Raw genomic sequence first — 24,788 nt, 5'->3', positions numbered from 1 at the left:
CTCTTGCAAATTCCGCCATGTAAATAGCGAATCTGCCATGGTGCAAGCGCAACTGGTTTTTAAAGGGAATGGGAGATGAGACTCTGATTGGTTTATTGCACGTTTCACCCAAAACACACCCATGACTCATTAAGAGATAAAAGGTACAACCCTTTTGGACCATGCGCCTGGCACACCGACCGTTTTTGTCCTTCGTTGATCTAGTAAAAGTAGATTCGAACATGCCCTAAGTGCACCTGCGCCATGCGCTTCAGACCATGCACTTAGATCATTAAAATAGGGCCCACTGTGTTCATTGCAGGCCGAAAAGGAAAGCAAGTAAAAGCGTCTGTTGAATTTGAAAGGACACTCTGGACTCCACATTCATTAAGGGATGTAGCAGTTATGTAGACTTTTTACAGTTTCCTATGTCCAGTGGACTAAAAGGACATTCTCAATCTGTTGGAAACATTTTCAGGATGTTGTTCAGGAATTGTGACAGACCTACTGAAATTTAATGGTGTGGGTAGAATCTTGTCATGACACGTTACTGCCTGAGTGACAGTCGGGTGGTCTGCAGGGCATCTGTCCACTGTCTGAGAGTGTGTCACACGACACAACCCGACTTTAATATGAGCGAAGATCTCACAGATCTGGTTTCTCACTTCTCGCTGCCAGCAAGCATAAACAAGAGGATTTATTAAGGAGTTTGAAAGTCCCAGCAGCCAGAGATGGTTCTCCAAAAAGTCATAAAGTTTACATGTTGGACATGATGCCTGCACAATACTGACCACAAAAAAGGGGCACCAGCAGAGGGTGAAGCAGCCAACCAGCATGGCAACAGTCCTCAGGGCTTTTACATGACCCCAGTAACGGCTAGACGTCAGAAAGCGTGAGCCTGCTAGCTGGGCACGGATGCGCTTCTGGTGGCCGCATGCAATTTTCAGAATGTCCATGTAAATATAGATGAATATGGAGAGTAATGGAAAGAAAAAAAGACAGAAAAGAAGAATGATGCTCTTTGGTTCTATGACGGAGAAGAATGTGCAGACGTTGTGATAGTCTTCCTTCTGCATCGGTTCAAAAATGCAGGGTAAAAATGCCAAAGTCACTGCGATGAGCCAGACAGGAACCAGAGTCCCAGCAATCATCTTATTGTTCATTAGCTGGGAATAGCGCAGTGGCAACTTTATAGCTGCGTAGCGGTCCAGTGAGATCAAAAACATGGTTAGGATAGAGGCCGCAGAGGGTGCAATGATAAAGGTCATGCGCAACAAACAAATGCCCTTTTCCATGGAGGCTGTCGTTCCTTTGAGAGCATCAGTGGCAATGCCAGTGATAGCTACACCAACCAGGATGTCCGCTATGGATAGGTTTAAGACAAAACACCAGCTCTGGTAGCCCCTCTTCCGGATGAGCAGGACCAGGGCAATGACGACTAAAAGGTTGATGGAGATGATCAAAATGGATCCCACACTAAGAATACAGCCAACGGCCACTACTTGTCTTTTTATCACAGCAGGGGTCGTGACCTCTGTACTGGGTGATGTCACTAAGTAGTTTTCCCTTATAGTTTCCAATGGTGTTTGCTGATGAGTCATGTTAAAAGCGATCATTGTTGCATCAAATGTCATTTTTTTCAAATTTGAACATTAATAGTTTAAACAGACCAAGATACTGATGTTTTCAAGAGGAAGAAATGGACACAAAGTTGTAGATTTTCTTTGCTCCCATTGGGGAAAACAAAACATCTTCCCTCTTTAGCTGCTGTTGTTTCGTTTGTCCGCCCCTTGTTCTGTCTGGCTGTCATCCAGATCCCATCACAGCATACTTCCTACTTGAAGCGGCTATATCCATGAACATGCGCTTATTTTGAAATTACAACCTAACCTTACTAAAGTGCAAAGTCATCAGTGATCTATTGATTTACGTGTTTATCCTTGACTTTTCATTCTCAGGATAATTCTCAGACGTTTAAGAGTGTTCCTTGCCTGAAAAAGTGATGAAAAGCAGATGAACTCCCTTCTCATGAAAATCCATTCTCAGTGAAAAAAGTCCAATAACTTCAACAGAAAACATATCCCAACTGAGGAAAAAATGTCCAGAAGAAGGATTCCAAGACGGTAGTCATTCTTGTCTTCATTCTTCATTTCTTTCATTTATGATGAGGTGATGTGCCAGTGTCTGTTTCATTGGCCGCAAATCTGAGATGTCTCTCTACTAGCATGAGCCCAGTCTACTAAATTTTAACATACTAAAAGGGGGAAGCGAAATTGATGAACATGAAGAGAGGGTTGGGTTTGGAGAGTGGGCTGGGAGGTGGGTGGACACTAAAAGCATGACTATGATTACTCATGACTGAACAAACTTTGAATAAACAGAAGCACTCATGGGTGAGTAAACGTTTACCATATTCCAACCATTTTACATTTTATCATTATAGTCAGGGTCAATGCACAGATATGGATATATTTTGGGAACCAGTCAAATCAGTTACCACTGAATTCCACAAAAATGCAGCAATCTCTTTAACTTCCCTCTAGAGTCATGAGATTAAGTCAAAGCCCTCAAGTACAATAGACTTAAAACCACACAACTGTTTTTTTAACAATCTGCACATAGTCGTCCATACCGAGGAAAGATCTTTTTATGACAATGCTACTACACAATAAAGCCCGACTCCCACTGGCCAACAATGTGGCGATGTTATTCATCCCTACTAGACTGTTCACTGCTATTGAAAGTGGATTTTGGTCAGCAGTTGTTGTGCCCACTGCTACGCTCTGCCCACAGAGAGCTCTTGGATGAGGTTTGTGTCGAACTGTGCCCACCCCTCAACTACACATCGCTGCCCGTCTTTACCTTGAGCTGCCTAAATAAGGAACATCTTGGGCTCTTTAAAAGGAATACCAAAGATTGTTCAGGTTGTTTAGAGCACTGGGCAGAAGATGTCTTTAAAGCGGAGACTGCTTTCCATGTTGCTGTGCTGTGCGTACTGTTTGGCATCACTCTTCTGCCTTCACCCAGACAGAAACAACTGCGTGTCAAATGGTGGCCGGTGAGTTTTTGGTTATTTTTATGTATTTATTAAGGACGTTTGGGGTTGGGATTTATATATATTTGTTTGTTTGTTTCTTCTTTTTTTTTTTTTGTTTACGTAGACATATGTGACCCTGGACCACAAAACCAGTCATAAGTAGCAAGGGTATATTTGTTGCAATAGGCAACAATACACTGTGTGGGTCAAAATGAAAGATTTTTCTTTTATGCCAAAAATCATTAGGATGTTAAGTAAAGATCATATTCCATTAAGATATTTTGTAAATTTTCTACTGTAAATATATCAAAACTGAATTTTTGATGACTAATATGCATTGCTAAGAACTTCATTTGGACAACTTTAAAGGTAATTTTCTCAGTATTTTGAATTTTTTTTTTTTTTTGCACCCACAGATTCCAGATTTTCAAATACTTGTACCTTGGCCAAATATTCTCATATACTTCAATGGAAAGCTTATTTATTTAGCTTTCAGATGATGTATAAATCTCAATCCAAAAAAAATGACTGGATTTGTGCTCCAGGGTCACATATTTTATTATACTATACTCCAGTTTATTGTACCAGCTACTATACCAGTCCCGCCAGTGATGTGTTATGTTCCTGAATTTTTGCTAGGACATCGGATCCTCTGGTTTGTATAAGACTGTAAAGGGGTGAGCAAGGTCATGATGTCTTCATTTAATCATCAAAGGCATTTATAGAGAACCATTACGGGCACAGAAACTATAAAGCATCTAATCCTAATTGTCAAGCAATTAAAGTGATAAAACATAAAAAATAATATTTTGAACATTTACGGTATTCATTTAAGCAGACACTTTTATGCAAAGCAATTTATAAATGACAATCACAAATGAGTTTTCAAGAATGTTTCAGCTGTTTTTGTCCATACGGGGAATAAATTGTATGGACAACAACACTTCTTTTGTGTTTCAAAGAAGAAGTCATAAAGGTTTGTAAACCATAACAACTTGAGAATCAATAAATTACAAAATTTAAATTTAAAGGGTGAATTTTCCCCTTAATATAATAAATCCTGTGTATAAATAAATGTCATGAAGTTCTTGCAATCCAACATCTTTTGTGTTTTGTAGGAATCTGGTGTCAGTTGTTCAGCAGCTGTACCAGCGTGTGATGAGGCTCTTACGCACCACTCTGTGACATCACAACTGCCTCAAACTAGAGGGAAGGTGAAACCACAACGATCATCTTATCACAAGATCAGCATTACTAACATAAAACTGTGGTCATTTGAGCGTGAGAACTTTAAAAGATATTCCCCAATATCATTAAAAGGTGCATCTTGTTTACAACGAGATTGTGTGTTCAAATTTATGGCCATAAAATGTCATAAGAGAGATTTACAATGGATGGTAATGATACTTTATGTGATCTCTTTGCAGGATGAGGTGTTCATTGCGAACAGTGCTGGTGTTTATTTGTAGAAGCACAGTTCTGTCAGAGATGGACAAATCTTGCTTGCATTACAACATGTCATATGCCATATCAAAGCTTAACACGTGATCTGAATGAACAGAACGAATACACAGAGTAAATAGTCATTTTTTTGTTGAACAAAGAGACACTCATATAACCAGACTTTAGATATACAAAGCATATAATAAATAATATAAATATGCTCAAAAGGGACTTTGAAATAAGTAAGTAAGTATTTGCAGTATTTAAAAGTGGTTTACATATTAGATATTGAGTTCAGTGACTGGAGAATTCAGTTTAACTGTAGCTTTTCACAAAACACATTTTTTATTTTTGTATTTTTTATGGGGAAGGAGCAAACTGGTAATTACTACTGAGTCATAAAAATGTGAAAAAATGAAATAAAGTTACTAAATATTGTTTACAGTTTTTTGATTCTGATTCTGATTTTTTTTCAATACATTAACTGCTTAAAGTAAAACAACATTTTATAGTGAGTTTATAAGGGGCATTACATGAAGGACCACCCAAATTTGACAATTCATTTATTTTCTTAAAAAATGTAAATCAAACCTCACTGCTTGCTTCAGGGGCAGGGTGACATTGAAAAGGGGAGGGGTGGGGGGAGTGTAGTCTCTTTCAAACTTCCGGGCGGGAACTTCCGGTAACGGTGAGTTGAGTTCCTGCTAGAGACACATGATGGGAAACTGAAAGCCTTACGTGCGCTCCTGGAGTTTGACTGCGAAAAGTACAGTAATCCTACATGTGGTCGAGACGATGGAGTCCAAAATAAAATAACAGAGGTGACTGAAGCATCAAGCCACAGGTATGTGCGCTCACGAGGCGACATATACTAGTATGTCGTGTTTACTCAGTTTTGTACTTTATAATGGTGAGAGTAGTTCTGCTCTACCTGGCTAACAGTTACAAGCCGTCAGATGTCCGATACGGAACTAAATACAGCGTTTTTCATGCTACGTCCACAACATAGACACTTATTTATATTCGTGCGTTTGGTGACTATACGCTGCTCTTTTTAATTTTAAACGGTAACCAAAAAGTTAAATGTTACATGGTTTGATTAAATAGGCGAGCCGTTGCTTGCTGTCACTCAACTTCCTTGGCGGCGGAAGTAGGTGGAACATCACATCATTTCGACTAATCGGGATGGCCGACAGAATTATTGACAGCGTTTACAACCAATAGGATTTCCGCAAATATCCTATGGCGCTTGCAATGAATCTTTAATGCGGTTCGTCTTATTCCGGTGCACATTTGTCTATGCATCTGACAAGACTGGCTGTGACACAGACGGGTAGCGCTATGTTGTACAATGTGAGATTAAAACAGCTGGTTTGCTCCTATTTTGGCTTTCTGCTGTTTTTAGTAGGACTCCATCAAGCCGAAGGGGCCGCAACAGAAATGGCAAACCTGAACTGGAAGCCGTTTGTCTATGGGGGAATGGCCTCAATTGTCGCAGAATTCGGTGAGTCTGTGCACCTGCTGTTTTTACATCATCATCATCATCATCTATTACAGATCACGTCTTTATTAAAGCTTGCATAGTGTATGTCTTAATACATGTTTATATCTCAAATGGAAGTGCAGTAATGCACATTAATATTTAGGAGAGAATATAAATATTTTATTTTATTTTTAAAATGGTTATTTTTTTTTTTTACATGTTCAATCACTGATTTATTGAAAAGTGTCACTTAAAAGAAAATAATTATTAGGCGACAACAATAAAATGTGTGCATTAGAAGTATTTTTTATTAGTAGCATTAATATAATTATTGTAATGTTAAATCATCATATATTATTACACACACACACACACACACACACACACACACATATATATATATATATATATATATATAATTTTTTAAAAATATTATTATTGTTATTATTATTATTATTACTATTAGTTACTGTACTAAAATGTACTGTAATATAGATATGTACAACTTTTACAGTATTGTCTTTAGAATCACAATCACTGTATTTGCCACGTTGGAGGGACTGAGAAGTGAGCCTTTATTATCAGTGCATGAATACTCGCATTCAACATAACATTGCAGAACATGAAAAACAACATTCCTAACTACACGGCATACAATGAAAGTGAACATGTCTGAAAAGAGAGACTGTATACATTCACAACCAAAGATACTAATAGATAAAGTACTAACTTTCTTATTAAAGTACTTACAGATTTGATTATTAAATCACCATTTGATTGAATTACATTTTGCAGGTACATTTCCCATTGATCTCACAAAAACACGACTCCAGGTTCAAGGGCAGACACACTGTATGGAGGTCCGATATCGGGGCATGTTCCACGCTTTGTTCAGGATTGGCCGCGAAGAAGGCATCCGGGCATTGTACTCTGGGTAAGTGTAGGTTATTTGAGTATTTTTGGTTGACAGCAAATGCCTCATTTGCAGTGGATCATATTTGTTTTACTTTAGCATAAGTGTTTTACTGTATAATTTCTAAAGATCATAGTTGTGTTCCTTTTTAAAGGCATATTTGCAACCCATGCAGTGGTTTAAGGGGTTTAAATACAGCTGATAGCTGTAATAAACTCTAAATATAGATGATATTTAATTCACATGGTGTACTCTGGTCTGTAGAGGAGCTGAGTCAAGTGAAACTGGCCCACTGCTTTGGCATGAGCAGACTGCAGTCGTTCGAGTTTAGCTTAGTCGCGTTGTCACTGGGCATCTTGTTTTTCAAACCATCATCTCTCACATAGCTTGTTCGTAAGTTTCTATCATTTCCTTATCATTTAATCTTTCATCTCAAGTTTGTTAGCATTTGAACTCTTTTCACTTGTCTTGCGACTAAAACTGTCTGATTTGCGAATGATTCTTTTCAGTGAAGCTGTTGAAACGCTTTGAAAATCCCACAGGATGATTTATTTGTGAATTGAATTCACTGAGGGTTATTTGGTCTTCAGGGTTACTTGATTATTACAGCCAGGTATGCTGGAGCAGGATTGGAACTGATGTTTGTAGGGACTGTAGTTCTCTATGAGCTTGGTTTGAGATCCCTGGTGTTCTTTGTTCACCACTGATCACAGCATTTTGGCATTTCTAAAAATTCATTTTGGCATTTCTGTGGCAGTTCTAAATCTAGTTCTAAATGTATGTAAAGGCAAGTTCACACTAAAAGATTGTAAGACTACCTGAATCACTGTGGTGCTCGCACTACAAAACAAGGTTTCTTGTCATCTGTGTGCATACTGCACAACACAACTAGGACTGAAATGATTAGTCAACATTATCGACAACATTGACACAAAAAAATCAACCAATATTTTTGCTGTTGAATCGTAATTTGATTTCATATGACCTAATGTAAGGACCTGCAATAACGTGGACAAGTGAGGCACAGTAGCGCAAGAAGCAAACGCTGCTGAGAGCAGAGTTTAGATGAATATGTACAGAATATATGTGCTGCTCACTTTCTTCTCAATAACAAAATAAACAACAAAAATGACAGCGGTGAATAAACGGCAGTTAAGAAAGCATCTGATCATAGTGATGTGGATAAGTTTGCAGCTCTGCAATCAGAACTCCAGTCACGCTTTTGTTTAGCATGTTATTATATAGTTCTATAGTTGTATATATGATATATAACTATATAGCAGTTTATACAACAGATTTATTTAAACAAGCAGGTTTTCAGTATTAAATATGAAAAAATTTTTTTTTGTGAATTAAAAAAAAAAAAACTTATAAATAAATAAATAGTGTTATTACATTTAAAGTGATAGTTTGGTTTGCACAGATTAAAGCTAAATATATCTCAGGACTGTTTTGATTATTGTAACACTATAAGGTGTTTTAAGAAAGCTAAGATTGTGGGAAAAAAAAAAAAAACACAAATAAATGTTTTATCACTAAGTAGAATAATGCATTAACTAGTCAGTTACATTTTCATACACTATTAATTAAATAGTGGATACGAGTTTCTTTGTCTGTCATTTCATTTTTGTGTGCCAAATGTTTATTTGTATTGTAAAAAATAATTGAAATATTTGTAATTGTACAATAGTAATAATTGTTTTACATTTTCTGAAAAGTTGAAGCAAATACCTTGTTTTATTTATTAGTTATTAGAATATGTGTAACTCAATATTTTAATCAATTGTAAAAGCTGAATAATAGAAGAAAACTACTCATTAATCTGTGGAATAATCGACAATTAGTCGATTAATCGTTGTAATAATCATTAAATTAATTATTAAAACAATTGTTTGTTGCAGTCCTAAACACAAGGTACACGAACTACAAAATTTTCGCTTAAGTGGTGGTCCTGACCTTCAGAAAAAATGTTTACTCGCATAAATTCTCATGAGAAATTACAGCGATTAGGACATTCTTTCAGAAATGGATGATCAACTCACATTTTAAGTGGTCTGTGCACTTATTTTATCTGGAAAAAAGAAAAGAAAACATGAACAAGGAGAATATAATGCAGAAACATTGGCTCAAAGTATGTGGGCAACTAGGGCTGTCTGTACTGCAGAGAGAGTTGAAGGTTAATAAACAGTAAAATTTGTTACATTTATTTCTTGTTGGTTTGAGTAATTTGTGGCTTTTTGTTTCTGTTCAATAAAGACATTGAAATTTTTAATTTGATGATAACGTTTGTGACTGCTTTGGATAACTTTGCCGACCTGCTTATAATTAACAAGCTTTGGCAACTGTGACGAGCACCGATTTGCCCGATCTGCAACAGCAAAATCTAGCTAAAAGTCCTGTAGTATGAGCTTGCCATAAGAAAAATCTTGTCCTTTTTTAAAGTGCTGTAACTTTGTGACTGTATTACTGCAAAAAAAAAAAAAAAAATATTGAATATGCAGGATATTTGTCTAAATCTCAAATATGAAATGGGACAATGCTGTATTTGTCTAGCAAAAATATATATATTTATAAATTTCATATGTCACACTTTTCTTGTGGAATCAACTATGGTAAAATGTTTTACTTCTGTTGGACCTCTGCACAAAACTTTGCATATGCTTTGCATGTTTTTTTGTCCTTCTCTTCTAAACATAGTTTTGCGAATGAGAGCATTTGACAGATGTTTGATTTGCAAAGTTGTTTCTATCATTGACAGTGAGAATATTCATGCTCTTCACTTTTTAGATTACTTGGAGAAAACAGCAATTGCCAATTCATGGCTAATCATTCAAACTTTATTTATGTTAGCCTTTGCATTAATAAATCGTCCCCTTAGAATTATAATCAATTTATAATAATATAATTGCAATCTGAGCACTTTTGAGATATTGAGCTTCAAAGTTTTTGCGTTCCATAGACTTCTGTAGATAAAACCATTTTTGTTTTATTTAAAAAATGTACACCGCTTACAAAAGAAACATCACATGCTGTAAATCATTATTTGTCAAAAGTTGTCACCAAATAAGAATATGTGAATAGTTTAATTTTGACAAAAATGTCAGATAGAACCTTATAATTCTAAGGTGACGAAATGTGCTTGTTAGCCATTGCTTGGTCTTGTGATGTATTTTTAAACACTAATCTGTTTAGATTGTCATTAACTTCAGTATGGAAATAAAGCATTGACCTTGAAGTTGTTCTTTTTTTTTTTAATTATTTTTTTTTATTGTTGTTCACAGAATTTCACCTGCACTCCTCCGACAAGCCTCCTACGGGACAATCAAGATCGGTACATACAACACACTGAAGAAGCTGTTTGTTAGTCGTCCAGAAGGTGGGTTTATGGGATGAATCCTTTAATACTGTTCATTAGGGCTGCACGATTAATCGAACGATGTTGTGAGGCGCGTTTAGTCAATGAAGCCGGTACTTTGATTAGTAGTAAAGCTCCATCACGTGCGTTCAGCTGGAGCGGCAAGTAATACACAGAGCCGTAAAGCACTGACAAGCTACGCCAAATCGCGCGCAAAATCGAATTCGATTTTGAGCGCGATTTTGGCGTAGCTTGTCAGTGCTTTACGGCTCTGTGTATTACTTGCTCTGTGTACTGAACGCACATGATGGAGCTTTACTACTAATCAAAGTACCGGCTTCATTGACTAAACGCGCCTCACGACATCGTTCGATTAATCGTGCAGCCCTACTGTTCATATTGTACAAGATCTTTTTCCATACAACAGAATAGAACATCATGCTTGCCACTTGTTGAGTTGATATTTTCAAAGACATAATTATCTAACTGTCATCAAAGTTTTATTGACTCCCTAAACCAGTTTTGTAAGGGTAGCAGACTTGAAATTTGAGCATTTTATTTGGATTTTGCAATCATTGTCTGTTTGCTTACATGTACATTTTCTGAACTGTAACAAACTGTATTCATTAATTGATAAGCTACTTATCAATTATGATATGACTATATACAGAAGCTCTGGACAGGCAATATGTTGTCTCCAGAGAATTATCTGCACCTGTTTTGAGTGATATAGACTAGTCACTAACATGTCAGACAGCAAGAAGTGAACATTGCACACATCCAGTCACATTTGCTTTGTAACGAAAATTAACTGCCCAAGTATGAGGCCATATTATTTGTGAGATTTTATGATTAGCATGCATAGGTTAGATTAGAGTAGCAGTACTGTTAACAGACTTTACCAAAATCAATGCTGAGCATTAGTCCAGTATTCGTTTAGTTGCCGTGAGTAGTGTTTGTGTGGATATGCATTGTTAATAGTTGCCTATGAACGCGTTTCAGGAGAACAATAAATTCTGTCACTTATGTGCTAATCTGAGTTTGTCCTAACAAGCTGTGATCACAGCGAGTGTCACAATGTTTGTTTCTATTTTTGTGCCGTTGTGATAAGCAGTTCTGCTCACAGTGAATTTTTTTTGGATCAAGGTCCTGCTCCACATAAATTTTTCAGTTTCTCACTTTACTGCACAATTTGCATAGTGATTAGGGCTACAAATGCGATGAATGCTAAGACATGTAATTATTTTTGTTAGGATTATCTTACAATTCTGGTTTCTTAAGTATTCCCTCAATTAGAAGTATTTTTCAAGAATAAATGAAATTTCAGATTTTAACTGAACAGATTTTACAAATCAAAAATACATAGATTTTTGTAGGTTCTACAAACAGGCTTCTTAAGATTAGAATGCAGTATAATAATTATCAATATAATTGTTTAGAATCTGACATGGTGAAAGCAGTTTTAAACGAGTGTTTTGGCACTTAAAAGAGCTGTCATGTAAGAGCCACTAGTTCAGGAATCAGACCGAATTGTCGAGCTGTATGGTTTTAATTTTTTTATTTGTTTAATTATTGAAAAATGCTTCAAACCTTAACACTTTCGGTAATTTTTGAAACACAGATGAAGGTATTTTTGATGAAACCCTGTCCCTCCATTGAATGCCCATTCCACCAAAGCTTTAAAAAGTTCATAAACTGATTTTAAAAATAACACATACTGTATATATTGTTTAATCCTATATATAGTATGTATATAAAGGATTTTAAAGCCTACTGTATTAAATTTGATATACAAATTACTAAGGACACTGAATTATTAACATGATAAAAACTTGAAAAACCTGCTGTACACAATTTACTACATGCCTTCTGTTGTCTGATTGATATATATATATATATATTTTTTTTTATAATATTATATATTCTGCAAAAAAACACATTTCGTATGTCAGGTTTTACAGGGTTAATAGTCGTGAGAAAAGAACATGGTCGCTTTAAAGGATGAACAAATTTAATTAAAGCTTTTATTTACATGTAAACATTGACCAAGCATAAACAAACAGCACAATAAATATAGTAATCGAAGTTTAAATTTGTTGACTGACACGCAGGAACAAACCTCATTAGAACTTTATTTTGTTTTCTTTTAATTTTAAAACACTCTCCATCTACACTAGCATTTTCAAGCATTCTCCAAAAGTTTCTCAGTTTCCACAGTGAAACATCAGAAAATGCTGAATTTGCTTTACTGCGCATGCGTACAACCTTAAAAAAAAAAACTCACTGAGACGATACAGACGGAACAGACATGATACGTTTTTATGCAATTCTTCTGGCAATTCTTCTGTAATATGAAGCGTGTACAAAGTAACACATCTGCAGCAATACATAGATAAAATATGTTTCACATAACTAAACATGCGTCATCATTTTCAAAAGCCTCTTGTTTTCACAGTCCACACTACAATGTAAAAACAGTGATTTTAAATTTATCCATTTAGGAGAGCGTTTTCAAAAAGCTCAATTTTCCTTGACAAAAATGTTGTCCCAGTGTGGACGGAAAGCCAAAACAGAGAGGGAAAAGATGCCGTTCTCAATTCTAGTCCTCACACATGTCTTATGTGTGTTCCAATTGAAATGGCCCTTACACAGTGTTCCCTACTCCCTGAGGGAAATACACTGAAGTTTACTTTACTTCGTCGGAACGTTCATTCACGGATTTGCACTATGCCATGGCCTACAGCATCTGCCTACTCAGACGAAACTTACTAGAGAAGTATGACATAATATGCCTCTGTAAATACATAAAATTTAAATTCAAATCTCACACACTTTAATGCCCTTTAAATGGAAGATATACACTTGCTTTGAACTGGAATCATGGCAGAATATCCTGTGATATTCGCTTCGCTGGGCAATTACAGTTGAATAGAACAATAGTGTGAAGTGATGAGAAATGAATACAACATGTGCAGAGCGAAGGTGAGGTGCAAGGACCGTTTTACTCTGTAGGATTAAAAATGGTGGAGTATTTTTTTTTTTGACACTTAAATTTAGCATTTAGCTCAATTTTCCACCACAACTCCACAAGCCAAGCTCTACCAATACTGAACTACAAAACAAGGTGTAACCACCATTACTAATGTGTGGTCCAAACAAAAGGTGCTGAAGCGGCAGACAGACACGTCTCTAGCATTACCTTATCTGGTGCTGGCGCCAGCGGATTTCCATCTGACATGGTACAAAATCTTCTCTTCTATGCAAACAACATCTGTATTATTTGAATCTCTGCCATAAGCTCTCAAAGAAAGGCCACAGTTAGGCCCAAAGTGACTTTTTGTTGTATTAAACAGGCTGTATTTAGACTTGTTTGGCCAATTTCTGTTGCTTTCACTCTGCATGCTTAAGGATGTTGCCATGGCTTTTGTCAAGGCTTTTTTTTAAACGGGATTAGTTTTGCCTGCCAGTGTGGGGGTACCAATGCCTGTTTTGCTGCCAAACTAAATGGTTGTTCTGACTGTTGGTCACATTGATCAAGGAATTACTCTTAATATACATTTGAGCACCACTCACCCCCCCCCCCCCCACATCTTAAAATAGTGGAACAAGACCTTACTTAAAAAGCACACAAAATGCCCTTATTTTTGTAAAAGCTCTTTAAGTTGGTTAACCTGTAGTTGATTATTGGATGTCTGTCTTTTTCTTGCCTTACTGTCTTTGTAAAATACTGATTTAATATTGAATTGTAAAACTGTGGCTTTTCTTTTGTGTGTGTGTGTGTGTGTGTGTGTTTGTTTCTCCATTTAATGAAACGTATTGAAAGATATTCTGAATCTAATGGCTGCTCTTATCTTTTTTTCTTTTTTTTTTTTTTTTTTTTTTTAGATGAGACTATGGTGATTAATGTGTTTTGTGGTGTGGTGTCTGGAGTTCTGTCATCCTCTTTGGCAAATCCAACTGATGTGCTTAAGGTAAATAAAATAAAATCTGCATCTCCTTAACCAATACCCACAAATGCATTTTTTTCTGGTTTTAATTTATTAATGTTTTTAAAGGAGAAATTTACTTCCAGAACACAAATGTACAGATAATTTACTCACCCCTTTGTCATCCAAGATGTTCATGTCTTTCTTCCTTCAGTCATAAAGAAATGATGTTTCTTGAGGAAAACATTTCAGGAATTATCTCCATAAAGTGGACTTCAATGGTTCCCACTGGAGTTGTCAAAAGGTACCGGGTTCGGTACTTTCGGTACTGAAATTTTAAAAACGTCCATTTCCCGCTCACATTTGAGCACTGTTGAGCCGATTTTTAAACATCGCTGATTGGCCATAGTGTTCACGCGCTCAACAGACGTGACTGTGATTGGCTACAATGAAAAGTGCTTCACACTCCTCACCGAGTGCTCACACATAAGCACAACGGGATCCGCTGACAGACGCGACTTTCAAACGCTCCTGTTGTGCTTATGTGTGAGCGAAAGTACCGAACCCGAAAAGTACCGGTACCTTTTGACAACCGTAGTTCCCACAAGTTTAAACTTCCAAAATGCAGTTTAAATGCAGCTTTAAATGGCTCTAACTGATCCCAGCTGACGAAGAAGGGTCTTATCTAGCAAAAAGATCGGTCATTTTCGAAACAAATTGACAATTTATATACTTTTTAACCTCAAATGCTCATCTTGTCTATTTTCTGCGATGCGCATGGGTAGTCTGTGTAATCCGGGTCAATACAGTTAGGGTATGTCAAAAAACTCCCATTTTGTTTTCTTCTTTAACTTCAAAATTGTCCTACAGCGCTGTTTTACCTTTTTTTGTAAAGGGCGTTTGATCTTGTTTGAATGTTCACTTTGTAAACACTGGGTTGGTACTTCTGCAGTGAGGTAGGACGATTTTGAAGTTGAGGAAGAAAACAAAATGGGAGTTTTTCAACATACCCTAACTGTCTCGAACTGTAAAAAACAATTCACGCAGAAGTAGACAAGAGGAGTGTTTGAGGTTAAAAAGTATATAAATTGTCAATTTGTTTCGAAATTTTTTTTTCGACTGATTATTTTGCTAGATAAGACACTTCTTCCTCGTCTGGGATTTCGTCTGCATTTAAACTGCATTTTGAAAGTTCAAACTTGGGGCCACCATAGAAGTCCACTATATGGAGATAATTCCTGAAATGTTTTCCTCAAGAAACATAATTTCTTATCGTCTGAAGAAAGACAGACATGAACATCACAAGGAGGTGAGTAAATTATCTGTAAATTTGTGTTCTGGAAGTGAACTTCTTCTTTAAGTTATTTGCATATATATCCATTTATATATCCATTAGGTTTTTGTAGTTGCGTAATTATCTAGAAAACAAGGTGACTCATGGCTGAGATAACTCTTACATAACCTGAGTTATTTCTGATTCTGAACTAAAATTTGACAAACAATTATATTCTGTAGTAAGAGTCAGATTTTTTCAGCTTAATGTACTAACCTGTCCTTACTTTCACGTCTACAACTGGTATAGAACACCACAGCTCGTTTTTTGATGCAGACAAAAAAGAGGGAGCATACTATGCTTCTGTTAGCATCACTTCATTGGTTACCTGTACAGTATAGTTGATTTTAAGGTTTTAGTATTTGTGTTTAAAGCACTGCATGGTCTCGCACCTACATCTAGGATCTTCTTCACCATTATTCTTCCCAGAGAATGCTCAGATCCTCTTCTCGGCTGTTACTGACTGTTCCAAAATCTCAATTAAATACCAAAGGTTACAGGGCTTTCTCAGTTTAGTTTTCAAAGCTTTGGAACACCTTAGTTTTCCCTATTAGATCATACCCTACATTATCTACATTTAAATTAGCCTATCTCTTAAAACATATCTGTTTTCTCGGGCTTATGGGTAACTATTTTTTTTTTAAATATGGCTTTCTGTTGTAGAGTGATGTCATGTTTTATCTGTTGTGCAGCACTTTGGTCAGTGCTCATGTTACTTTTAAAGTGGTATATAAATAAACCTGACCTTGACCTAAAATAATACCAGGATTCTTACCGTCATGGAAAAATTATTAAAAAAAAAAAGTAAATAAATAAACAAACAAACAAACAAACATCTTTTGTAACTTTGTAACAGCCTTTTTTTTTTTTTTTTTTGAAAAATGAAATGTGTTCTTTGCTTTAAAATTAATAAAAAAAAATAAAAAAAAATCTTACAGACACCCAAATTTTTAAATGTAGTGTTTGTGTGGATGTATAATAATATTTGTTTTCATTGTTATATTTGTCTCAGCTCACCTAGTATTAATTTTTAAAGGCAGTGGCTATTTGTACTAAGTGCAATTAATGCTATTTAATCTAGATGCAAATGGCAATAAATGCTATCTACACTAAGTGAAAATAATATTTTCTAAGCGATCTAGTATTAAATATTATGTAAAAATATTATATTACTTATTGCAAATAATGGCGTATATCTGTACATCAGTATTATTGTACATTATAAAGTAGTATGCAATAATAACATATTGAGTGTAAATGATCATTTTTATTAAAAATATTAAATGGATCCTGCCTTATTGGGACAATAAAAGCGCTTCCTGCACTTACCCATAATCTTAACAGATAAACGTAAGGCACTTTATTGACAATAAGTGCTTTTCCAATGTGATATAAGAAAAAAGGGAGAAAAATGGATTGGAGCTCTGGTCTATGGCGTCAAAAAGACAATGCTATGCATTTTACTATCTACGCCTCTTGAGCTGTTGTTTGGTACCCGTCTTTTGTAATGATGTCTAGCTCAACCACACAGTGGTGGATGGAGTTAGTGTAAATAGCCTCTGCCAAACAAGACAGGCTATTTGCACTTAGTGTAAATAGACATTCAGTAATTAAAATCCTCAAGTAATCATGAATGACATTAAAAGTCATGAATAGTTATTTATCAAAATGTGAATCATGCATACAAAATTACAAAATTATTCTCTCTCTCTCTCTCTCTCTCTCTCTCTCTCTCTCTCTCTCTCTCTCTCTCTCAACAGACCAATGTATAGTCCACTACTTTATGTAAAGTTTTGTCCATATGTTCAGACATCTCATGATTGCTGTTTTCTCATTTAGACACATAGTTCATGCAAGTACACAATATCTACCAGAGCATTTAGCTTAAAGTTATAAATTGCATGCTAACACATATTGTTAATATGAAGTTAGTTTTGTTAGTATGATCAAGTTTTAGTACAAAACAATTTGAGTGGGTCCCCTCCAGAAACATTTTACTGGAGTAGATGCCATTACTTGTATTCTGGTGCCTTTTAATTAAACAATTGCTTTTATAGCTTAAAACAGTTACCACACACCTGGCAACGTTTTCCCAAAAATAACACCGCATCAAAATCTTGTTCTGCCAAGCATTTAATCCACAGTTAATGCGCTGCTCAGACAAATTGTACGTAATATGTGTATGACTGCAATAAAATTCTGAGATAATTATTCCTTCATGAATAAATTTCTTAATGAGTAAAATTGGTTGTGTGCACTATTACAGATTATGCTACATTTAATTTCTTTCTTTCTTTTTTTTTTTTTTTTTTTCAAAATAATTTTTAAATTGTCATCTTTTACAATTTTTTTTTTCTGGTTTAATAAGGCAGAACCTGTCTTTCAGTATCACCTTCACTTAAAACGAAACGAAACTAAACAAATCCTGCTCACATGAAATAAGCCTGTTCCTAAGCAGGTTTGAGCTAACGGACCTGTTGCTATACCTACAACTCCAGGGTGAGCTTTGAAGAACCTAACAATCCTCAAATCATCAACAATAAATCCAGCTAACTGAGTAATCCACATATGAAGATGGACCTCTGAGCAACAGTTGTGCTAAGATGCTTTGTTGACTTTGCTGTGTCGGGGTAGTGAAAACACAGAATGGAGTTTAATTTATATGGACTCTGAATGAGCCAAGTGGAACAGATTTGAGGAAGGAGCAGTGTGGAACAGCATTTAACTGCGTTTGGCTGTAGCTAAAATGTGAAATTGAGTTTAGTTTATTAGGACATTCCTGCGGTGGAATGTATTCGACAGCTCTCTGAAAAGTGAACCCATGTGGTTCCAGTGCCCATGCTTTAGCATGCATGCTCATGGCTCTTTGTGCATACTTGCATTACATGTTTCTGGCCTTATCTTTAACCTCACTTTTAGCTCTTACACCACCGATCACACGGAGTTAGTTCACTTCTTATGTCCTATTATTTCCCTTTTTCAGATTCGCATGCAGGCTCAAGGGAGCCTGTTACAGGGAAGCATGATGTCTAATTTCATCAACATTTACCAGACAGAAGGCACACGAGGCCTGTGGAGGGTGAGTGCTTTCATTATATCTCATCTTTCACATTGGTGGTGAGATTTTAAAACATGCAACCATCAGCTGTTGGAAAAACTTGATAGCATTCAAGCTTTTTAAATGTGTAAACACATTTGTAGCTTTTCCTTTAATACTGTGCTGTCTTTGTTTTCAGGGTGTAATTCCTACTGCACAGAGGGCGGCCATTGTGGTGGGTGTAGAGCTGCCAGTCTATGACATCACTAAAAAGCATTTGATTCGTTCAGGGCTCATGGGAGACACTGTGTTAACTCATTTCATGTGAGCATCTCTACCAGTATTTGCTCTGTTGATTCAGAATTTGATTTGTTTGTAAATGGAGGCGCAAACATTGACCTCAGCAACGTGATCCATATTGTTCCTTCTGTTAATTTAGTTCCAGTTTCACGTGTGGTCTGGCAGGTGCTTTGACCTCCAACCCAGTGGATGTGGTGAGGACACGTATGATGAATCAACGTGTGCTCGCAGGTAACCCTCTTTACAAGGGCACCCTGGACGGACTCATGCAGACATGGAAAAACGAAGGCTTTTTTGCTCTCTATAAAGGCTTCTGGCCCAACTGGCTGCGTCTGGGGCCCTGGAACATAATTGTATCCTTTGACAATAAAATGTTGTTTTGTCTTCATATTCATATTTTGACTTTAAATGAGATGTCCACTTCCAGAACAAAAATTTACAGATAATGTACTTACCCCCTTGTCATCCAAGATGTTCATGTTTGTCTTTCTTTCGACTTAAGAAAGAAAGACAGACATGAACATCTTGGATGACAAGGGGGTGAGTACATTATATGTACATTTTTGTTCTGGAAGTGGACATCTCCTTTAAAAAAATGTCCTTGGTTGTTTATTGTTATATATGGGTTATAACGGTCCAACCACTAGAGGTCAGCATATCACAACATGACATTAGCTGTTATTTTCACCCAAGCCATGAGACATTCTTTACTACGTACACAATTTTCTGTCTGTTTTTAACTGACAGCACATAATTGCAATCCTTTGATTGTTGGCTGTTTTCATACACACATATACAGAGTGGCCCTTAAAGTGTTTGGACACTTAAGCCACAAAATGTACTGTGTAAGTGTGTTTCCATTAAAAGAATAGTTCACCCAAACTGAGAATTTATTCACCAACTTCTCTGATTCACCAATTTCTCTGATTTTACCATTAGATCACTTGCTCACCAATGGATCCTTTGCAGTGAATGAGCGCTGTCCGAAGGAGAGTCTGATTAAAAATGTCAGTATTTCACAATTAATCCACAATCCAGTCCATCAGTTAAAGGGATAGTTCACCCAAAAATGAAAATTCTATCATTAATTACTCACCCTCATGTTGTTCCAAACCTAGTCTCATGTAGCCAGACTTTCACACTGACGGCAGAAGCTCTGGGAACCTTGGCCACTTTGAATGGCCAAGGCCCACCCAAGTGGCCATATAACTGACAGGTAAAGCAACCAATCACGTTTCGTTTTGTGCCGTGTCCTGTTTAGAGGTGTGGAAATGTCCCCACAACAACTCTTGGAAATATTTTAAAAATTCTATGCTAACTTTAAATATTTCACACACTTTTGAAAATCCATTGTTTAGTTGATCCTGATAAGCTCTCATCATGAGAGTTGTAAACACCACAGCTTTCTTCTTCCATGAGGGGATTTGGCATCAAGCATATTTGTTTCCAGGCAGAACATTAAAGGACGTGACACAGATGTCTTCTGAAAATTCTGTATGATTTAAACAGTTAGATGATGACTTTGAAACTCCTGAAGTGTTTCCACCTTAAAGGAGAAGTCCACTTCCAGAACAAAAATTTACAGATAATGTACTCACTCCCTTGTCATCCAAGATGTTTGTGTCTTTCTTTCAAATGTGCTTGTAAATGATCCCACCTGAGGAAGAAGGGTCTTATCTAGCGGAACAATCGGTTATTTTCATTTAAAAAATACAATTTAAATACTTTTTAATCTCATACACTCGTCTTGTCTTGCTCTGTGTATTTTGTTTCAAGACAGTTGGGGTATGTTGAAAAACTCCAATCGTATTTTAAACCGGAAAAAAGCAGAGCTCAAGCAGAGTAAGACAAGACGAGCATTTGACATTATAAAATATAAATTGTCTTATTTTTATGAGAATAACCGATTGTTTCGCTAGATGAGACCCTTCTTCCTTGGCTGGGATAGTTTACAACTGCATTTGGGATCGTTTGAAGCTGCATTTAAACTGCATTTTGGAAGTTCAAACTCGGAGAACCATATCCACTATATTTAGAAAAATGCTGAAATATTTTCCTTTCTTTATGACTGAAGACATGAACATCTGGGATGACAAGGGGGTGAGCACATTATCTGTAAGTTTTTGTGGACTTCTCCTTTAATGTGCCGTATACATCAGACATTCATTTAGCGGTCTGTGGGTGTGACGTCTGAGGCTGAGACCGAACCTGTAAGATCTTTGTTCGTCTTCAGAACACAAATTAAGATATTTTTTAAAGCCGCTGAAATCTGAGAGCTTTCTGTCCCTGCATAGACAGCAATGCAACTACGATGTTCAAGGGCCAGGAAGACACAGACAAAATAGTCTGTGTGACATCACTGGTTCACATAATTCTTTTTGTTTTTTGTTTTGTTTTTTTGTTTTTTCTTGTGCTCAAAAAGTATTCCCGTAGCTTCAGAAAATTACGGTTGAACCACTGATGTCACATGGACTATTTTAACAATGTCTTTACTACTTTTCTGGGCCTTGAATGTATCAGTTGTGTTGCTGTCTATGCAGGGTCAGAAAGCTCTTGGATTTTATCAAAAATATCTTAGTGTTCTGAAGATAAACAAAGGTTTTATGGGTTTGGAACAATGTGAGTGTTAATTATTGACAGAATTGTCATTTTTGGGTGAACTATCCCTTTAATATCTTGTGAAGCAAAAAGCTGTGTTTTTGTAATAAATTCATTAAGTGGTTTTTAACTTCAAACCATCTGGCTGAAATGCGTCCATAATTCATAGTATTGCTTTCTCTAGTGAAAAAATGTGTTGTCTAGTCTGAATCGGGAGAGAAATATGCACAGATCAAGCACGGTTTACAAGAAAAACTATATGTTGGTTAAACTCTCATCCTGACGGCACCCAACTGTTTGAACTACCACACTGATGGCACTCATTCACTGCAGAGGATCCAATGGTGAGCAGGTGATAAAATGCTAAATTCTCAAAATCTCTTTGGATGTAAAAACAAACCCATTTATATCTTGGATGGAATGATAGTGAGTATCGTTTATAATAAACATTTATACTCTCATGGATGACAGTATACATTTGCCAAGTGCTGAAGTGCTTTCATTTGATATGTGACCCTGGACGACAAAACCAGTCATCAGTAGCATGGGTATATTTCTGGCAACAATACATTGTATGGGTGAAAATGATCTATTTTTCTTTTCTTTACTTAAGTACAAGTGGTGATTTTGCATACAAAACTCAGGAAAATATGATTTATGAGCGCCACTGCTGAAAAGCAGTGCATGAAATGCTGAACTTTGCTCCAGGCAAAACATAATTCACATTATGACAAGCAAAATATTTGTGTGTGTGTGGGTGTACGCATGCATCTGATTGACTGCTGTAATCTTCTTGTGATCCTTGACTCAAGTTTCAGTTCTTCATCACCTTTGAGCAGCTGAAGAAGCTTCCATTGTAGCTGAGTTTGTGACTTCACTGAGCTGTGTGTGTGTGTGTGTGTGTGTGTATGGGGCTTCTGTCCTTCAGCATTTACCATCCTTTCTCCATCACCCACCTTTAAGTATTTTTATTTAGGAACCTTTTTGTTTTCATTAGCATATACTTGATCTATTTTGCACCTCAATGCTTTATTTTTTTCGCTCCTGGCAGCTATCTCGTCCGTCAGCACCATGTCCACAGGCCCAGTGGTGTTTTCATAATATACACTTGGTCGGCTAGAAGCCGCACTGGTGAATATTTGAGGTAAAGGGCTATAGCGAAAACTGGAAACCACCAGGCATAGTTTCTCCACACTGGCTTGAGAGTTTAGCATCATCAAAGTCACTAAAAACACATCTGTCATGTGGGGAATGTAAAGCAATAGTTTAGTGTAGAACTAAATGCAGTTGGTGAATATAAACAGGAATATTTGAGGTCCACACACTTCAAATTAGACATTATCCTTGTAATTTAAACTGTTCGCATGTAAACACAGCTTCTGTGATAAGAATGTATTTTGCTTCTGTAACTGCAGATATGATAGAAATTGCCCATGTTGTAAACTTTTATGCAGCCCAAATCAATACCAAAGGAACTACTAAGGGGTAATACGGCCTCATGTCCTGAACCTTTGAGCTCAATGGGCCTTATTCATAAAACACGAGCCAAATTCAGTGTAGTCTAAATCATTCACAAGTCTGTTCTTGCGCAAGTTGTCGCATTTAATTCAAGGTAGCACAGACATTTTGTAATGCTTGTTTCATAAGGCCCAAAAAGTGCGCAAAAAGCTTGTTTTATCCCATATCATTTCAAGGACCTCTGAAAAACTTCATGAAAATGGGTGAGAAGTTTATGCTTGAACATGCACAGAATTATAAGCACTTGTGATAAGTTTTTATTTTCCTTCTTTTTTTTGCTGTGATGTCTTCATTGTACATTTGCATGTGTGTATGTAGTGTTTGTGTGTGTGTGTGTGTGCGCTTGTGTTCTGAGAAGCACATGTAAAATGTCAAATATTTTGGCAGCCGTCAAAGTGTGTAAATACTGCTACTGTACGATAGAATAAAAGTTAGCATATATAGTTTTTTTGTTTGTATGTTTGTTAATTTTAAACCAGATTTTGTGGAAAAGGGTGTCAGTAGCATTTTGAGTGCTTGCCTCTTTGCCAAAGTGTACATGTATTAAACCAGAACTGCACTGTTGATGCTGGTTTTTAAAAGTGACACATTATTATTGTTATTATTGGGAAAGTACTGTTACATATTTATCATTGTATGTCATCATATTTCAAGCCTTACCACTTCCTGCTTTTATATTTATGCCTTTGCCTGATTGTTTTATGCCTCTCGGTGTGCTCGCCAAACATGAAGTGTTCAACTTCTGCTATAATTTGCTGTCTATATTGTTCATAACCTTTAACATGCAAATCAAACTGTACTGTAAACTTCTAAGCAAACATTCTTGCTTAAGTTGTATGGACAAGCTGTTCCTCATATGACTTTAAGGGACATGGTTGGGGTATTCAGGGGTTTTCATGTTTGTTATACTTGCTTTTTTTCCTGAACTTCGGCTTTTGGTAGATTGGTGACTACAGCATGGTGCATGATATATTCCTCTATAAATAACTTTTGAAAATGCTTATTTCATTGTGTAGCAAAGACCAAGAAACACATTTATACATGTGCCAGTGTTTTTACTTTGGTTTACTGTTAGTCACTCATAGATCATAAGGTTGAGAACCTCTCTGCTGTTGTGTTCCCTCAGGGATTTTTTTTTTTTTTTTTTTTTTTTTTTTTTTTTTTTTTTTTCTCAAATTTTCAAAATTATTTTTTTATTTATACTGTTTTATTATATGAAAGTTTCTTTTGTGTAAAGGTACTTTTAAATTGGTGATGTGTTCATTTGGATATATAATGGAAATCAGGATGAATTTTCTGAAAACACTTTTAAACTGAGGGAAATTATAGAAATTATTACACAAATTCATTTGATAGATGGTAGATCATGAAAACGTGCAGAATGAAAAAGGTTTATACACACTAATTTGGAAATTGGTTATTGAACAGTAAATGTTATATCATGTAGTGACTTTAATCCACAGTACAGCTTTTTTACTTCATTTCCCAACATGCAGCAAACCCGTAAATGTATACTATAATTGCTTGCAATTGCCAATTTCTTTGTGATCCACTATGTTGGTTAAGTTTCTTTGGTGAACACAGACATTATTTATTACGATCTGTTGCTTGACTAGACAATTGTATCAAGAATGCCTTTTTTTTGTGGATGGTTTGATTTATTTTGCTTTGTATAATGTAACTGTGCACCCTGACAATAAATACAATGTTCACTGAAATTTGCTTGTTATAGGTCCCATTTAGTCTCATTGAGGCGTAGGAGCAAACAAAGGTACGACTTATTCAACACTGTCATACGATTCTTGCATTTAACTTTTTTTATGATGATTGTAGCTGGGTGGACGCAGTGCTGTAATAAACTGTAAG

The 24,788-nt window shown here is 36.2% G+C and overlaps 2 protein-coding genes and 1 long non-coding RNA gene across 5 annotated transcripts; 2 read left to right on the top strand and 1 right to left on the bottom strand.

Annotated features, from left to right (window-relative positions):
- Positions 1–366: 366 nt before the first annotated feature.
- Positions 367–2,238, bottom strand: LOC127152478 (glucose-dependent insulinotropic receptor). The gene has a single exon (XM_051093168.1). It carries the CDS (start codon positions 1,611–1,613, stop codon positions 420–422), a length of 1,194 nt encoding a protein of 397 aa, XP_050949125.1. The 5' UTR covers positions 1,614–2,238; the 3' UTR covers positions 367–419.
- Positions 2,239–2,711: 473 nt separating this feature from the next.
- On the top strand, positions 2,712–4,849 carry LOC127152487 (uncharacterized). Its single transcript, XR_007825082.1, has 3 exons — positions 2,712–3,037; positions 4,135–4,336; positions 4,444–4,849. It is a non-coding gene; the product is annotated as an uncharacterized LOC127152487 (long non-coding RNA).
- Positions 4,850–5,143: 294 nt separating this feature from the next.
- On the top strand, positions 5,144–24,644 carry slc25a14 (solute carrier family 25 member 14). 3 transcript variants are annotated; one of them, XM_051093173.1, is made up of 9 exons: positions 5,144–5,303; positions 5,865–5,963; positions 6,738–6,876; positions 10,137–10,231; positions 14,096–14,181; positions 18,453–18,548; positions 18,706–18,830; positions 18,946–19,159; positions 22,223–24,644. In XM_051093173.1, the coding sequence occupies exons 2-9, from the start codon at positions 5,900–5,902 to the stop codon at positions 22,262–22,264; spliced, it is 861 nt and encodes a 286-aa protein (XP_050949130.1). In that variant the 5' UTR covers positions 5,144–5,303; positions 5,865–5,899; the 3' UTR covers positions 22,265–24,644. The 3 variants fall into 3 exon arrangements, with proteins under 3 accessions (XP_050949130.1, XP_050949131.1, XP_050949128.1); XM_051093174.1 differs by having other exon boundaries at positions 5,151–5,303; positions 5,868–5,963; XM_051093171.1 differs by lacking the exon at positions 5,144–5,303 and having other exon boundaries at positions 5,727–5,963.
- Positions 24,645–24,788: the final 144 nt, after the last annotated feature.

The sequence above is a fragment of the Labeo rohita genome, chromosome 21 (genome assembly GCF_022985175.1).
Source record: "Labeo rohita strain BAU-BD-2019 chromosome 21, IGBB_LRoh.1.0, whole genome shotgun sequence".
NCBI classification, from domain to species: domain Eukaryota; kingdom Metazoa; phylum Chordata; class Actinopteri; order Cypriniformes; family Cyprinidae; genus Labeo; species Labeo rohita.
This window is presented reverse-complemented; position numbering and strand designations above follow the sequence as displayed.

Bases quoted from the DNA above. Each gene is read 5' to 3' on its own strand.
- LOC127152478 (XM_051093168.1), bottom strand. From the start codon at position 1,613: ATGACATTTGATGCAACAATGATCGCTTTTAACATGACTCATCAGCAA.
- slc25a14 (XM_051093171.1), top strand. From the start codon at position 5,759: ATGCATCTGACAAGACTGGCTGTGACACAGACGGGTAGCGCTATGTTG. The intron at 6,877-10,136 runs GTAAGTGTAGGT...TGTTGTTCACAG, and splicing joins ATCCGGGCATTGTACTCTGG to AATTTCACCTGCACTCCTCC. The intron at 14,182-18,452 runs GTAAATAAAATA...TCCCTTTTTCAG, and splicing joins ATCCAACTGATGTGCTTAAG to ATTCGCATGCAGGCTCAAGG.